Consider the following 16298-nt stretch of genomic DNA (forward strand, 5'->3'; position numbering starts at 1 on the left):
ATTCTTAGTCTATTGTCCTGGTTCTGTGTCTCAGTTCACTCTGAGCGTCTGTCTCAGCGCCGGGCTCTTTGTGTGGAGATGCACAGAAAGGCACGGCAGTATTGTTTCACTGGCTGAGGAGGAGAATGGAACTGTTACAGTGGAGAGAATTGGCAGCTGAGCCCAGCGAGGAGATTCTCCACACAGTATTAGGGAGAGGAATCACGACGCTCCACCGCCGCGTAAGGCCCCGCACTCACCCCTCACACACACACACACATGCAACACACACCCCAAAAAAACTAGCTAGCATAGCCTTGACTCCCTCCCCTTTTCCTCTGTGAAATCTGCATTCTCTCTTAACCCTTTGTTTCTCAGCAGACGAGCTAATCTGTTTACGGGTGTTTGTGAGGGTGCCTTTGTTTGTGCCACGCACATATGCATGTACACACACACAAACACATGCACACATTAATCTGCAGGCCACGAGCCAGCTGACACCAGCAGAATATGAACACCAATCCTCACAGACACACACACACACACACTGTGTTTCTTTCTTGCTTTCTTGTTTCTTTCTCCCATGTTCCCACATGTACGTGCATGTGTACGCGTTCGTGCATGCAACACGCCTCTATGCATATTCTACACAGCTATAGAAAGTGGGGGATGGTGCATCTGATCAGCAGTACGTAAAGCAGATAAGAGTGGAGGCAGTGTCAAATGAGCAGAGGCAGTGTAGGCAGAGAGTGAACGGAGGCAGGAAACTGCTGTAAACAACACAGCTTGTATTTAAAGAAGGATTTGTTTCAAAGCAGAGGGCACAGCTGGATCTGTACTGTACACATCAGCAAAAAAAAAAAACATACACACACACACACATACATACAAAAACACTCACACTCCCTCTCTGACTGGGCCTGCTCCTCTCCTCACACCAGCTTGATCCCCTTCATCAAACGTCACAGCAATTTGAGAGATTAGACAGCACGGATTAGACACCACAAGGCTGCCTGGTTTTGAAGCGTCGGATGCCTTTGTGCTCCATTCTTTCCAGGCCTTTCATTTCATAAGACGATATTATATGAAGTGGTGGTAAGACTCTCACGTTCACAATAACAGCGTCTCACTTGATTCACTGACTATAGGATCTGAGTGAGTAATTATGTAAGAAGTAAACACCTCTGGCTGGCTGCTTATTCCACCTTGCACTGGCATGCTTGTTTATTGGTTGGCCTTACTAGATTTCCCTCTCTTTCTTCTTCTCTGATTAATGAGATACACACACACACACGTGCAGGCTCATACACACACTTGAAGGCACGTGCTCTCAACAATCAGCTCCCCTCTCACCAACTTAGCAGTGCTATTAGTAATGATTGAACCCTATCCAGTGGATGTAATATATTAGCAGGGAGATTATTCTGACGTTAAAACATGTTCCTTGCGCTGACAGCATCATCAATCACCCTCACACTGCCTGTAGAAGACTCACACACTGGACATAATTGCTTCAGCATGGGGTTGGGTTTGGGGTTTGGATGTGGGGGTGGGGGGTGGGGGGTTGGGCTAGGGATGGGCGGAGGAGCGGGGGTGAGGAGAAGGAGAACGTGTGAGATTTAAGTATTTGAGTATTGGTATTTGCATGAGTCGCACAGGCAAGTGCAGAGCGGAGAATTAAAGTGAGCTCTAATTGCAGTCATTGCTCAGGAAAAAGAAGTCTAATGATTATTTCCAATAATAATAAAAGTAATGTCTCCATTACTACTTCCCTCTTGAGTCCTGTTCAGGTGTGTTTTATTTGTTATTTTTATTTTTGTCTCTTAACTGTTTACACAGTTTAAGAAACACTCACTTAAAGGCTTAAAAGCAGCATCTACTCAGTTTTTCCATTAGGGGGCAGAACAATAATCTGTCAGATAATGACCTTATGAAAATGAAGAGGAAATACTTTCTTGTTTTGGCTCCTCTTTGGCCACCTCCACCAATTCAAAAGACAAACCTTTTTGAATATGCAAAGCTAGAACTGAAGGTGACTGCAGATTTTGACGGATTACATTGATGAGATGAGGACTAGTAGGTGAATTCATGTTTGATTTAAATATTTAGGTGTGAACATGTATGCATTATTGTCCACATACAAATGTCAGTGATAACTTTATCAAAGATATTCAGAAAGTCCGTTTGCAGTGCTGACATACATGTTGTGAGTTTTTGGCCTGACTGTATCAAGGTCTGCACTGTTAACCCTTTTGCACGGTGGTGGGTGTGGCCTAAATAATGATGGTGTTAACCTCTGCTAACAGCTTCACACATCCACAGTTACACGTCTGTTACACTGAGGAAGGCTCAGAATGGACTGTTAGGGTCATTGCCACACACAAGCCCCAACAAAGAGCTACACAAAGACTGGCGGTGCTTCATCTGTTTCCATGGACTTTTTTTTTACTTGTGTGAACAGGATTTTGAGTTAAGGAATGGAAAAACAGTATTTTAAAATGATATCAGCTACTCCCAAATGAGGCTTAATTTCAACCATGTGTAGCTCTTATTTAAAGAAGTGTCATGTACTTGTTATTATATTCAATTAAAAACAAATAGGCTACATTATAGGATACATTCAAAATAAAAGCACCCCTCAGTCCGTGTCATTAAACCCAGTTTATCTGTGATTTACACTGAAGGCTAAGTACATGAATAAAGTTCCCCTGTGTGTCTCTGGCTCTATGTGATAAGAAATGTTACAAAAAAAAAAATTAATAATTTAGCGATAGAGCATCCTCAGTTTTTGTGCCTGTGCTGGTATTGTATGTTTTTTCTATTAGCAGCTCCTCTTTTTTTCTCAGATATTGGACAGATACTCCCTCCCTTTCTCTGATCTCATCTCTGTTTCCAGCATGTTTCCAACCCTGCTGTTTAGCTTTGCTCACACCTGATCCATGACATTACTTTTTCATCACTAACCCACAGTATTTGCATGCTGCTCACAGGAAGGTGTAGATGTAAAAGTACACCATAGCCGGCAAAGCCCACTTTTATATTTCTGTTATCTGATATAATCCCTGCTATTCCATGCTGCGTCTTCTCTTTCTATAACACAGACCATCTCTCTCTCTCTCTCTCTCTCTCTCTCTCTGTAATGTGATCCAGTGATTAGTATTCTGCTCAGGCATTAGGATGGAAAGCAGAGTGGCTGCCGAGAGGTGTGCTGAATCACATCACTCATATTCCTCTGTGTGTGTGTGTGTCTTTGAAAGTGTATGTGTGAGAGAGAAAGAGAGAATCAAATCAATCTTATATCATTGACCGGCCACTAAGTGTTGTGCGTGCAAGCGTCACTCTGCATTGTTTAAACACACATTTACCATCTAACTGAGCTGCGTTGCTGCCATTTGTCAGTTTCGCCCCCTCATGGTGTGTGCGTGTGTGCATGTGCTGTGTCGTATTCACACACACGCCAAGGTCAAATGCACCTGATCGCTGCTGGCTGCTAAATGTAGGCACTTCTTTTATGTGCTAAATGTAACACAGATGAAATCTGTCTTTTGTTTATGGTTTAGCTCACAAAAGGGAAAGTGTGTGTGTGTGTGGGGGGGGGGGGGGTCTTTTTACTACATGTACACTAATTGGTCATTGAGAAAGAGAGAATTTATTGCAGCTAAGCATCAATAATGCCGAATGTTATTTCATAGAGTTCCAGATTACTTGTGTTGTTTTATTGTGAGGATTAATACGCTATAAAAACTAAAATTAAAAACAAAGTGTTTTATAGCCAGGAAAACAACAGAGTGAAATACACAGTGGCTTGAGCTGGCAAACATCCTGACAGGCCAACAACACCATAAATTAAGCCCTCAGTGTGTGTGTGTGTGTGTGTGTGTGTAGTTATTTTTTGAGGGGAAAACTCAGCAGAGTTGAGAACACACTCTCGTAGGCAACACCACAGAAACCTTTCCAAGGCCGCACCCAGTTATATGCATGCAATTCATTTAGTTCATGGTCACACTGTGGACTGCTGGGAAACTGACCTGAGGCACAAGTCTGACTTTGTTTTACCTTCAGCTATAAGACACATAGAAATGACACCACAAAAACAGACTTCAAAACATCACAGATGCACTCCGGTTTAGTCTACATATCTAACACTTAACATTATAATTGACTCCTAATATTTCTACTAAATGTATGCTACATAAATATGACAGCGCTACACTCATACATGCAGGCTCGACATCTTGGACCATCCGTGGACACCTCATCTCATACTGTAGTTTGGAGTTGGTAGGCAAACCTGTCATTGTGTCACAGCATATGTATACAGGGAGCTTTAGCATTATCCTACCCAGCTCTGCACTTACTGTTTGCATTGTAGCAAACATTTCAGGGTGCTGTTTCTGAATTTTAAGACTTGAAGTCCTCTAGCTGCAGGTGAACTCTGTTATGTCGGACAAAATACTTTGTGAGGTAACGCTGAACTTTCCAGCTCAACATTCAGCTGTTTTCTCTCAGCCTTTTCAGCTGGTCAGGATTCCAGCATTAGGATGTTTCCATGATTTATTTAGTCCTATTCTGAATGGCTGGAGTTGAACCAGGGGGACACGACACCAGCCAATCACAGACGGAGACTATGAATTATAGAAATATCATGTAAACAGCTCATAAAACAGCCTTCTGACAGACAGGGACAGACAAGAATTTTTTTTTTCAATCGATAACAAACAAGTATAATGAACCACAAAACCTGTTTAAGTTCATTTTATTGGATTATTTTAACTACACTGTCCATTCTTAAAATGTATTCCAGCTCTCAGACTACCATATAAACCATCATCTACCACCATTATGGCACTTTGGTGAAAAACAAATGGTCTTACAGAAGCTTTGTTTCAGTAACAACATGTATTTTCCCTACATCACAAATGTCTGTTATTTGATTATGCTTTCTTACAGTAAACGGAGCATAACAGATTTCGGTTAACATTTCCTGACAGCCTGCTCCATGATGATTCTCTGCTGCCAAACTCTACTTTGTTGTGTTAACAAAAGGACAAAAATTCATTACAGTATAAATTTCCAGAACGCTGCCACACTGTGAAGATAACAAATACCACAAATGGTAATGTGTGTACAAGGCATGCTTTATAAAAAGGTAAAAAGACTAGAGCGACACTGTGCACAGGTACACAGAGGGATAAAACACAGTGTGTGTGCATGTGGATGATGGGAGTGTGTGGCCGGGGGGGTGAAGGAGGAAAACAGAGTGTGTGCATGCATTAAAATAGGGGATTTTCTTGTCAGAGTAGCAGGGTTGGGGATTAGTTTAGGATCTGACTGAGACATAGGAGAGGAGGGCTGATGACTTTAGCCACATAAAGAGATGACTGGGCAAATATGGGCACATACATCAATATCAGCGGCAAGCACATTATAGCAACGCCCAGTGGGGTGAAAAAAAAATACAGCAGACAGCCGGGGGGTATTTTATTTGTTTATGCATGACTGGAGAGAAGGAAATTAATATCATTGTATTGAAACCGTTCCTATGGAAGATCTTTATGCTTCCCCAAACCGCAGATTCACACACACACCAAAATAGATGCATGACACACACACACACACATCCTGCTGAAAGACAGGCACTAAAATAACCTCTGTTCCAGCTGGTGGACTGCTGAGGCTCCTGCTGGGCTGTTTTAATGGGGAAAATTAGCCAAGCAGAAAGGTGGATCCTGTTTGTTATGCTCCACTGTCCCCCTTCCACACAGTCGGCCAAGGAGGCATCCTCTGTTGTCCTCTCTCTCTGTCTCTCTGAGCTCTCTTGACACTGTGTATCTCCACCAGCTGCTGCTGCCTTCATACATCCCTCTCCTCCTGCCTCCACACTCTGCCAGGCACAGATACATGCAGGACGTACATCCCAGCACACACAACACACACATGCACACTCACACGCCATAGCAAACTAATCACAAAGATTCTCAGTCTCCAGATGAAGGTTTTATTCTATAATATTCCACATCCATCGTTATATCTGAACCTGCTCCTGCAAATGTAGCTCACCTGCAAGTATCCCAAAGAGAGGATGTGATGAAATGAGGAATAAAAGGCTCTAACAAATGAGAGGTTTGCATGATACAGGAGGCAGAATACAGAGGGAGAGATTGAGAGAAAAGAGAGTGAAGGATGAGAGGAGGATATGCAGAGGGGTGAAAAGCTTCTTTGTTCTGGATGCCCTTGAGACAGCTGACATTGCCACAATAAGACCTTCTTTCAGAGGGAAGGAGATGGAGTCAGAGCAAGAGCAAAGGAAGGAAAGAGAGTGGGTTTAGATCTCTTGACATACAGATATGATAGTAGTAGTGATAGTATTAATGTCACTGTGTGTGTTTGTGTGTGTGTGTGTAAATGATAACATTTACACAGTTTAATCGAAAAGGTTCTGATTTTTCGGATTCTGTCGGTGATATTCACCATGACATCACATGGTCCTTGAACACAGCACTAAAAGAAATCTGTGCTCAGATGATCAGAAAGGTTTTAAACAAACCTCCAGGGACAGATATAACCATTGTAGGCATGTTCAGACGTGACAGTGCCATTATGGAAGATACACAACGTTTGAAATTTACTTTGCCAATTAAGTCGTTAAGATGTTGGTTAAATTGTTTAAACCAGCTTATTGGCAGTGCCCAGTGTTATAAGTAACTATCACTAGGTCACAGTCACTACAGTTAGCAAATTATAACATGCAGTATGTGTAAACATGTATGCTGATCTAATGTATCTATCTAACACTTTATTCTGGCTAAAGTTGAACACTTGCTGGTCAAACTAAGGGGCTAACTGCTTAGCTGACTGCATATCTGTTAACACTGTAAGCGTATTATTTAGCTTGCTCTGCAGGTCTACCTAAGAGCTAATTTACAAGATGGTATTATTGAGACTTGGTTTCAGTCAAAATATATATTTAACCAGTAAATATATGTTCTTGACAAAATAATATCTGCCAAATAAAAGGTCAACAAAGTCAATGTCGCTTACATGCCACATTCATTCACAGTGGAACAAACCACAAAAGAATGCAACACAAAGTCAAACTGTAACAAGCTGAGCTTTTCCATGACTGCAAAACCTGTTGCCCAGATTAAACTCCTGGTTAAACTTTGACCTTTAGCACTAAATACTGTGTGTCCACACATTTTTATGTGCTTTTTACTTTCACTTTGTGTTATAATATCTCACAGCACTTGTAGTGATAACCTTATAGCTGCCTTTATGAAAGCCCAGCTGGAAAAAAACTGATTTTTATCCCTAAAACACACATACTTAGGAGTTTTGTGTTCTTTCTCTCCACTTAACCCCCAAACAGAAATACAGAGAAAGGTTAGGGAGATTGAATTTATATTTTCTTTCCGGATGAAAGAATCAAGCAACAATAAGATGATGTTTCTAGTTTTTACTGCAATTCTGTATTGCTGCCTTGCATTTGTCACATCCTGTAACACACGCACACACATACATTTTGGAAATATGAGAGTGTGTTAGAACTTTCTTCCTCCTCACCCAGAGTTCCTGGCCCCAGGAGGTAGAGGGTCTCTTCACCCGCCTCGCACGTCCAACTCAAACACACAGCAACCCACACACACAGACACACACACACATACACGCCCTTACACACACTGGCAGCAGACCACATCAGAGGGGGTCCATTCCTCCCCAAGTCCACAGGTCTCTGGATAAACATATTATTCTGGATTAAATGTTTCCCATATTTGTTATTCTTTCCTTCGAGACTCCAGGTGGAATTGGTATGAAACCAAAAATCATATGTACATTCCTTTGAAAGAAAGAGCGGGCCGAGAGGGAACACTTCGAATAGGGAACGAGAATTCCCTTTCAGAGCGAGAACTTGTAACAACATTTGTGCAGATTTCTCGATTGCCCCAGATTCTTCGTTACACATCTAACAAAGGCTATGCTGTACTGTTGAGTGTTCTTTTCCCCCCGCAACTCCTGCTGCAGTATTCTCGTCAGAACCAGGAAGTGTGTGTGTGTGTGCTCCATGGAGCTCTACTGCTGGCTCTGAATCAGATCCAATTGGTTCAAGAGGCACTGACCCTTGTAAGGATGCTGCAGTGTGTGTGTGTGTGTGTGTATGTCTCACTACTCATGTGGTATCAGTTTGAATAGAGATAGGAGGTGACAGCTGAGCAGCAGCTCAGCCACTGTGAGGCCTAAACCGAGGTCTTCAGAGGCAGACAGTGATGATGGTGGAGTCCTGCTCAATTATGCAATTATGTCCAAATTACTGCCAGAGCCTGTTGCCCTATCAGAAGCCGAGTTATAGCCTTGGGCAAGCCAATCAGTGAGGTGACGACGTGTGGTGAGAGATCACAGACTGCCCACCTATAGCCCCAGTGGCGATAGTAATATTATGAGTCATAATGGTGGATGGAGGGATGGAGACACGTGTAGCAGAAGAAGTTGTCCTCTCTTCCATCCATTGAACAACAAACTCATTCCATTTTAGTTGGAGAAGATGTGTTCAAACGTTGGCAGTCACCACACCCTCAAATCAGACAATCATGATGCTCTTGAGTGATCTCTGCCTCCAACATGAGCTCACTTTGCATACTAATTCAACCATGGACTACAATAGTCTGATACCCGTGTTGGCTTCATCCTAACGTGTTTATTTTTGTAAACTGCACAGCAGTGGGACGTGTGTTGTGGACAGAGTGTTCTCGCTGCAGTGTGTTTGATGTCTCTCTCTCACTCTCTGTGGACCCTGGAGACATTGCTCATGCATAATCGCTGTGTGTCTTTCTGATCTGCCTCTATCTGCTGCTGGTGGAGGTTAATGCACAGAGCTGCACATAGCTACAGAAACACAAATTAAAGTGAATGCAAAACACAACGTATTTCCAGCAAACAGCAAATGAATAAAGACAGAAAAAGGCAGGAAGGAGGGAGGTTTGTCATATTTATTGAGGTGACATAAGATGCAGTACTACAGCTCCTCAGGCTTCTCTCATCTGTTCACATGTGTCATTTAGCACTCCTTAACAGCTCAATCGAATATGATGTTTTAAACACAATCTGTGCACTCCCATAATTCATCATCCTTACCTTATATTAGGCTGGGAAATCAGAGGAAGGGCTGTGATTGGAGGAAGGAACAACGCTCCTGTACGGCTCAGTATGCTGGTGAGTACTCTCAAACTGTAGAGGGGGCAAAGGGGTCACGAGGTGTGTGTGTGTGTGTGTGATGGCAGCATCACCAGTCCTCCAGGGCTCAGCAGGCTAATTAATAATGAATCCCAGAGAGTCTGTGTTTGAAATGCAGATGTGCAACTGCCGGCTCCGCCTGCTCCTTCACAGGGACCTGTGTGTGTGTGTGTGTGTGTGTGTGTGTGTGTGTTTGTGTGTGGGTTTGTGGGCCACAGGGGAAAGTATGTTGGCTGGTTGTTTAGCTGTGGCAGAGAACTCGTTCATGTTCTCCATGAAATTCACTGAAGGTGTTCATTAAACACTCACTGACTTTTTCAGCAACACTTGAAGAAGAAGAAGAAAAAAAAACAGGGAGAGAAAGAAGTTTTTGGAACAACGTTGGACCTCCTCTGTCCTCCAGATTCCTTTTTTTCCTCTGTGGTGCCATCAGAGGCCTCAACCCCAAGCTCTTCTCTGCTCTCAGCACAGAAGAGGCGAAGAAGAAGGATGTGGAAGAGGAGCTGGAGAGGAAGCTGAAGAGCATACATTACATTTCTATAGGCTCTCTACTCTTCTTCACTGCTGTCGGTGAAGGATGCTCTGTGTTCACATGTGTGTGTTTTTGAGCTCAGTTTGAAGTTTAACAGATGGTAATGTTATGTAGATTTTTTTTTACCAGCCATGGCTCCTTCACTGACCCAGGAACAATATACTAGCCTCTTCTGCAAACAGCACCTGTAACACACACACACAGTGGTGAATAATCTCATGACAAACATTGCCTTTGTTTGAAGGGAAGGCGAGAGGGACAAACAGTTTCAATTTTGTTCGGGTGTCTCAAATCCTGCCAGATAATAAAAAAATAATATTCCAACAATTGCTTTTGCAAAGAGTGTTTGTTCTCTGAGTGTAAAGGTGGGAGATGAAAGCCTCCATGACCTCAGGCCTGTGTGTTGTTGTGACTGAATTTATAATTAACTAGAAACTAAGAAATAATTTTATGCTGCAATTTGCATCACAACTGGAATACTAATATCCAGACATGAGACGTTTAAATCAAACTCTCACTCCGTGTCTTTTTGAGTTGTTCCAGGAAATTAAATGAAGTTTCAAACAATTTATTTATTTTATTAACAGAAGATTTTCTGTTAATAAAATAAATACAAGTCCTGAGAACTTTAAGTGACAGAAAACATCTTATTAATTATTATATCACCAGCATTATAATACATGTCTGGCATACATTATGAATTTTTTTCATTTTCCCATAATAAAATAAAAATAATAAAGACTAAAATTTGCACTATTGACCTTATTATCAATATAGGAAAATTTGGAGCTCAGATTAGGAAAATCTGATGAGTCAGCTTTGTTAAACTACTGAACTGTTCTTCATTATTAAGTTAATTAAAATCATATTTGACAAAAAGTAAACTACATCTCTTCCTGAATTTGTTCTTGATGAGTGACACACATCCCATTTATTGAATGTTTAATCTCAGTGTCACACATGTCATAATATTAGTTTTCATTCTAAATTCCTGTAATTTCAGCTCAAACTGAGGATGTCAGAGAAACACACCCGAACAGGCCGCGTCAAGAAAAAAAAAAAAGAAACAACCGTCCACACACGTTTCAAAAGTCTCAACACTTCATTTTAAACCTGTTGAAAAGCAACAACTCTCCTACTTCTCATGTTATGATGTGCAGATGCCTGAACATCCACACAGTATGTAGAACCACACACACACACACACACACACACACACGCGTGCGCGGGGACACTAACCCCATGAACCAGGGTCTCCCGTTGCAGACCAAACACACGCAGCGCTCCTCATACATTATGAATGTACATTTACACTGGCGCGCTCTCGTGGGATGAGCCTTAAGATATAGCCACATACACTCATTGGTGTGTCCAATGCATTCATTCCTCTCATGACCTGGACACACACACACAGATGCAGCCAGTCAGCAGCCAACAAACGGCTTGTCACAGAAATGACGTGAGATTAGTTTCAGGTTTGTATGTGAAGAGCTGTTCTGTCTACACACGGTGTCACTGTCCTTTATTGGCAACGTCACGGGTTAATGGGAATATCGATTTTTACTGTCTGGGTGTTTAGACTGAGAGATGATATGAGAGCTGTGGATTCCTTTAAACTCAACAAAAAAGAAACGATTTAATAAAACAACACTTTTCATTAGTAAAGAAAGATCTTGTGATTTAAACGTACCTGCTGTCCACCTAAATAAAGAAATAACCACTGGACAGCGTTGGTGCGCAGGAGCAGAGATTTAGGCTTCATGGGGAAAAAGTTTACAAAGGTCATGACACCAAGTGACAGGTCCCGCCCTGAGGCCCAAGGCTGTCTCAATAGCAGACTATAAGCCTGATTTATCTACAGGCTGCAGCATGGTGCGCTAATGTGCAGCGGCTCAGCGTTTAGGCAAAAGGATCAATCATAACGACAAATAAAAACTCCTTTAACATTCTTATAGTATTTAAATAAATACATATCTGATGCCTGCTCTGTCATTTTAATTACAAGTTACAAAGCATAAAAAACAACAAACCTCCACAGGAAAATCAGCAAATAATATATGGAAATATAATAAATATAGAAACTAAAATCACGACATGTGCACAATTTGTAATAAAACAGAAAAATACAGAACAAAAATATTACAGGTATTATTTAGATTTTTTTTATACATAATCCCAAATTTGAATATTTATATTATTTAAATTACACGCGTCATGTGTGCATAAATTATGTTTTGGTTAGAAAGGAGATTATTATTTTTCTTCAAATGCAGATTAAGATGATGATTGTTTATCTTATCCTTTGCCTGATGAATATACTGCAGGTCATCGTCATTAAATATTTTTATTTACTCCTTAGCCAACACAGTAAACAGCCCAGATAATCACTGTGAGATTCACTCACAGCCGCCAAGCACACACAAACAAACAAGCGTGACAAACAGCCACAGAATAACATTCCACGAAGAAGAAATGAAAGAAATTATGAGTCATTAGTTTTTGTTATTTAGCAGTTAATGTGCACCTTGGTAGGGAGAGAGAGAGGCTGCAGTGCTGCATGGTGTAAGTGTAGCGGGGCTGGCTCGGGTTATCTGTGAATGGGCTCTTTATTGGAGGCGCGGAGCGGGGATTTGCCTTTTATTCGCCTCGCTATGGAAACGCGCTCGGCGGCAGAAAAATGTTGATGTGAATAAAAGGAATCAGCACAAGGAGCGTTTCTAGAGAAGCATCTGTTACACTTAGAAACTTAGACTATCGAGAGCAATACAACCCCCTCTCCAAAGTCCCACTCCTGTCTGCTCTCTGCTCCACAAAACGCAGACTGCAAAATTCCTTTTTATTCTAATCACAGAGACGCATTTGTAAAAATTTAAAACGCCAAATTCAGATACAATTAGCCGCGTTTGTAAAAAAAATACATAAATGGAGAATTCATCCTCCAAAAATCAATCCGCTGTGGCGTGTCATTTAATATGACACGTATGAAATGCAGGAGTCCCACTGAAATCCCACTGCCCTCATTGTGCTACAACTTTACTACACATATTGTATTTAATTCTGCTCACTGTCTCATCCCATAACGACGCGATCGAAGCAATCCGGTTCAGTAAACTAGGCCACTAGAACAGCACTGCATCTCACATCAAATATTCAGCCTCTTTCAGCCAACTTTCAAAGAGAAAACATAAACAATTTACACGAAACACCACCACAGGAATCAGAGGGGGAAACAAAACAGCAAACATGTGCATGCGATCAATTATTATTTTCCATCCGTACAGGCTGCGCTATCTGCGCCACATCCTGTCATCACCCTTCCCCTCAATGCCGCCTGTCTGTCATTCCTCCGGTTATACCGAGGCCCTGTCCAGCCTCCTGCGGCCCTGTCCAACACCTCCAGCCCGCGGTAAGCTCACCTATACTCCGGCCTCCAATCTCTGTCTGTCTCCACCACCAGCAGCTTGTGGCTCGGCTCAGCGCTCTTTAATGACTTTCTGGTGACTGCAGCCTTCTTTTATTTCTCCTAAATGTATGAAAATGTATGCAAATTTAAATCAAGCTTAACCTGGGAGCTCGAGCAATATATTTAATGGAATTTCAAACCAATAAGGAGACTGGGACGCGGGTTTCTAATGGCAAATGTGATTACGCAGTTTAAGTTGCGTCTCAGATATGCAGATAGATCTTTTTAAACTCTGAGAGGACCTGATGAGATTCTTAAAGACTGGAAGTGCATTATGCGTGAACTCACGTTTGCTTGTCTGACAACATGTAGGCTACACTGAGGACGTTTTCCAGTTGTAAACAGTCCTGTGAGGACACTATTCCAACAGAAGCAGTAGATGTTATAAGTTTGTGTTATAGAGTATGGGAATCTTTCTTGATTTAAAGATGATAATATGTGAATACACGTTCTTTTTTAAGTGTGACTAAAACGAATTTGGATTTTGGCCAGTGCGTAAAACAATGTTTTACACTGTCTTTGAGGCGCCATCCCACACAAACACCTGAGGAATTATTCTCTAAGTTAATAATTAGCAGTGAGAAGTGCTCTTAGTTTGATTGTATCCCTCTAAATTAAGTGCTGGCACGTCGAAGAAATGGCATTGCGCTTTAATCTCCTTCTTCACACGCGCTCAAGGGTGACAGGAGCAGCAATAAACTCGTGCGTAAATCAGTTGGAAACTTTAATTAATAAACAGGAACTGCGCTCCACGCTCACATCATTCCACAGCCAGGCCCACTGGACCAGCACTCCGACACACTTCCGGTTCGACTGCTGTAACCCTTTCCTGCCCGCAGCTCATGCTTCCACAAGCGGAGGTTGGAGTATCTGCGTCGTCATTGGTTGAGACGTGTCGTCACTGCGTTTCAGTCGGACTGTGAGTGGTGGTGGAGGCTGTCAGTCAGTGCCAGGCTGCTGCCGAGACTCCAGAGAGAGGGAGATGTCAGAGGCTGAGCTGCTCCCTCCCCTCAGTAGCATTAGTGGGGTTCAGCAGCCAGCATGGCCACAGCTGCCTCCAGCCCCTACACCCTGCTCAGCTCGAGTCCAATGATCCACCCGGACAGCCAGGCCATGCAGCCTGCTAGCCCCTACAGAGGACACCAGAAACTCCTGCAGAGCGACTACCTGCAGAGCGTACAGAGCAACGGTCACCCTCTCGGGCACCAGTGGGCGAGCAGCCTGTCGGAGGGCAGCCCCTGGTCGTCCTCCATGGAGCAGCAGGATGTCAAACCATGCCGAGAGGACCTGCAGCTCGGCATCATCCATCACCGCTCTCCGCACGTAGCGCATCACTCCCCTCATCACAACAACCATGGCAACCACCCGGGAGCCTGGGGAACTCCGGTGTCCCACAACTCCTCCATCACCAGCGGGCAGCAGATCAACATCTACTCCCAGACGGGCTTCACTGTCAACGGCATGTTGGACCACGGTGGGCTCACGCCTCCACCCAACCCGCAGGGACAAGGCATGCACCCGGGCCTCAGGGACACACTCAGCCCCGAGCACAGCGACCTCGGCGGGCATCACTGCCACGACCACTCTGACGAGGAGACACCGACTTCAGATGAGCTGGAGCACTTTGCCAAGCAGTTCAAACAGAGGAGGATCAAGCTGGGCTTTACGCAGGCGGACGTGGGTTTGGCTCTTGGCACGCTGTACGGTAACGTCTTTTCCCAAACAACCATCTGCAGGTTCGAGGCTCTGCAACTGAGCTTTAAAAACATGTGCAAACTAAAGCCGCTGCTGAACAAGTGGCTGGAGGAGGCAGACTCGTCCACAGGCAGCTCTAGCAGTATAGACAAGATAGCAGCTCAGGGGAAGAAGAGGAAGAAGAGGACGTCCATCGAGGTCAGTGTGAAGGGAGTTCTTGAGACTCACTTTCTCAAGTGTCCCAAACCCTCTGCGCAGGAGATCACCTCGCTGGCGGACTCGCTGCAGCTGGAAAAGGAGGTGGTCCGCGTGTGGTTCTGCAACCGGAGACAGAAGGAGAAGCGCATGACACCGCCCGGAGAGCCACCGCCGCACGAGGGACCCTATTCTCACAGCGGGAGCGCAGGAGACACGTCCTCGTGCCACGATCTCTGACCGAAGCACCGGGAGGAATCCCCCCCACACACACCCGGCACTGATTCTTGAGCGCAGGGACGCGCGGTGGTTCCTTCCAGCCTGCGCGCCTGTCCCGGTACAGACTCCTCCAGTTGCCTCCAGCACTGAAACACGACAATAACAATAACAGAGATACCTGTTCAGCCTTCGTCATTTTGTAACTGTCATGAGGGCATTATTCTATAGCGGCATATCAAACGTCACATTTCAGATCGCTTTTTTTGGAGCCCGCCAGTTTGTTTTTCTACATCACGGATATAAATACAAAATGTGCCTATAATAACCTGCCAGCGCCTTTGGTTTGTGTCACCATTTCTCATCAGCTCTATAATAACGATAAGATGGGACTGATGCTGTGTTTTGACTTTTCCACACACACGCTGTGCTTCTGTTTGTACTATGATCAGTGGCGTGAAACAAATAATATCACTTTTCTTAATTGATTTTGTTGCAGCACCAGAGGCCATTTTACAGTGCGGCTCACGCTTCCATCGGGCTTATACAATGCTTTAGCACTCAGCATATTTACATTCATTATTTTTGTAACATACACGTAGCAAACCTGACATTATTATGATTTGTTTTTTTTTTGCATATGCAAATATAGACCCTCATTCCAGTTGTAGAGCCACCAACAGCACTTGGAGGATTTTTTGTTTATTAAGTTCCTCCCACATGGCTTGTAGCCACACACACACACACACGCAGCTATTTATTAATCCATTTATTTGATTTCGATCATCTTCGACCATATAAACTGTGTGGACTCTGAAACAGAGCCGAGAATAGAAAGAGGGGTTGACGACGCTATACACCTGCCTATAATTTTAAATGTACGTCCAGTATCACAGATTTTATAATCTTAAATACTCCTGTTATTTGGTTTATTTCATAAGTATTTTTTCGAATATTGTACAGTTTTATATATTACCCTTTTGAAGTCAT

General features: G+C 43.2%; 1 protein-coding gene across 1 annotated transcript; it reads left to right on the forward strand.

The window, feature by feature from the left end:
• Positions 1–14243: 14243 nt before the first annotated feature.
• LOC114442700 (POU domain, class 3, transcription factor 4-like) lies at positions 14244–15720 on the forward strand. Its single transcript, XM_028416472.1, has one exon. The coding sequence runs from the start codon at positions 14244–14246 to the stop codon at positions 15330–15332; it is 1089 nt and encodes a 362-aa protein (XP_028272273.1). The 3' UTR covers positions 15333–15720.
• Positions 15721–16298: the final 578 nt, after the last annotated feature.

Source organism: Parambassis ranga, chromosome 10 (genome assembly GCF_900634625.1).
Source record: "Parambassis ranga chromosome 10, fParRan2.1, whole genome shotgun sequence".
Lineage (NCBI taxonomy): Eukaryota > Metazoa > Chordata > Actinopteri > Ambassidae > Parambassis > Parambassis ranga.

Bases quoted from the DNA above. Each gene is read 5' to 3' on its own strand.
- LOC114442700 (XM_028416472.1), top strand. From the start codon at position 14,244: ATGGCCACAGCTGCCTCCAGCCCCTACACCCTGCTCAGCTCGAGTCCA.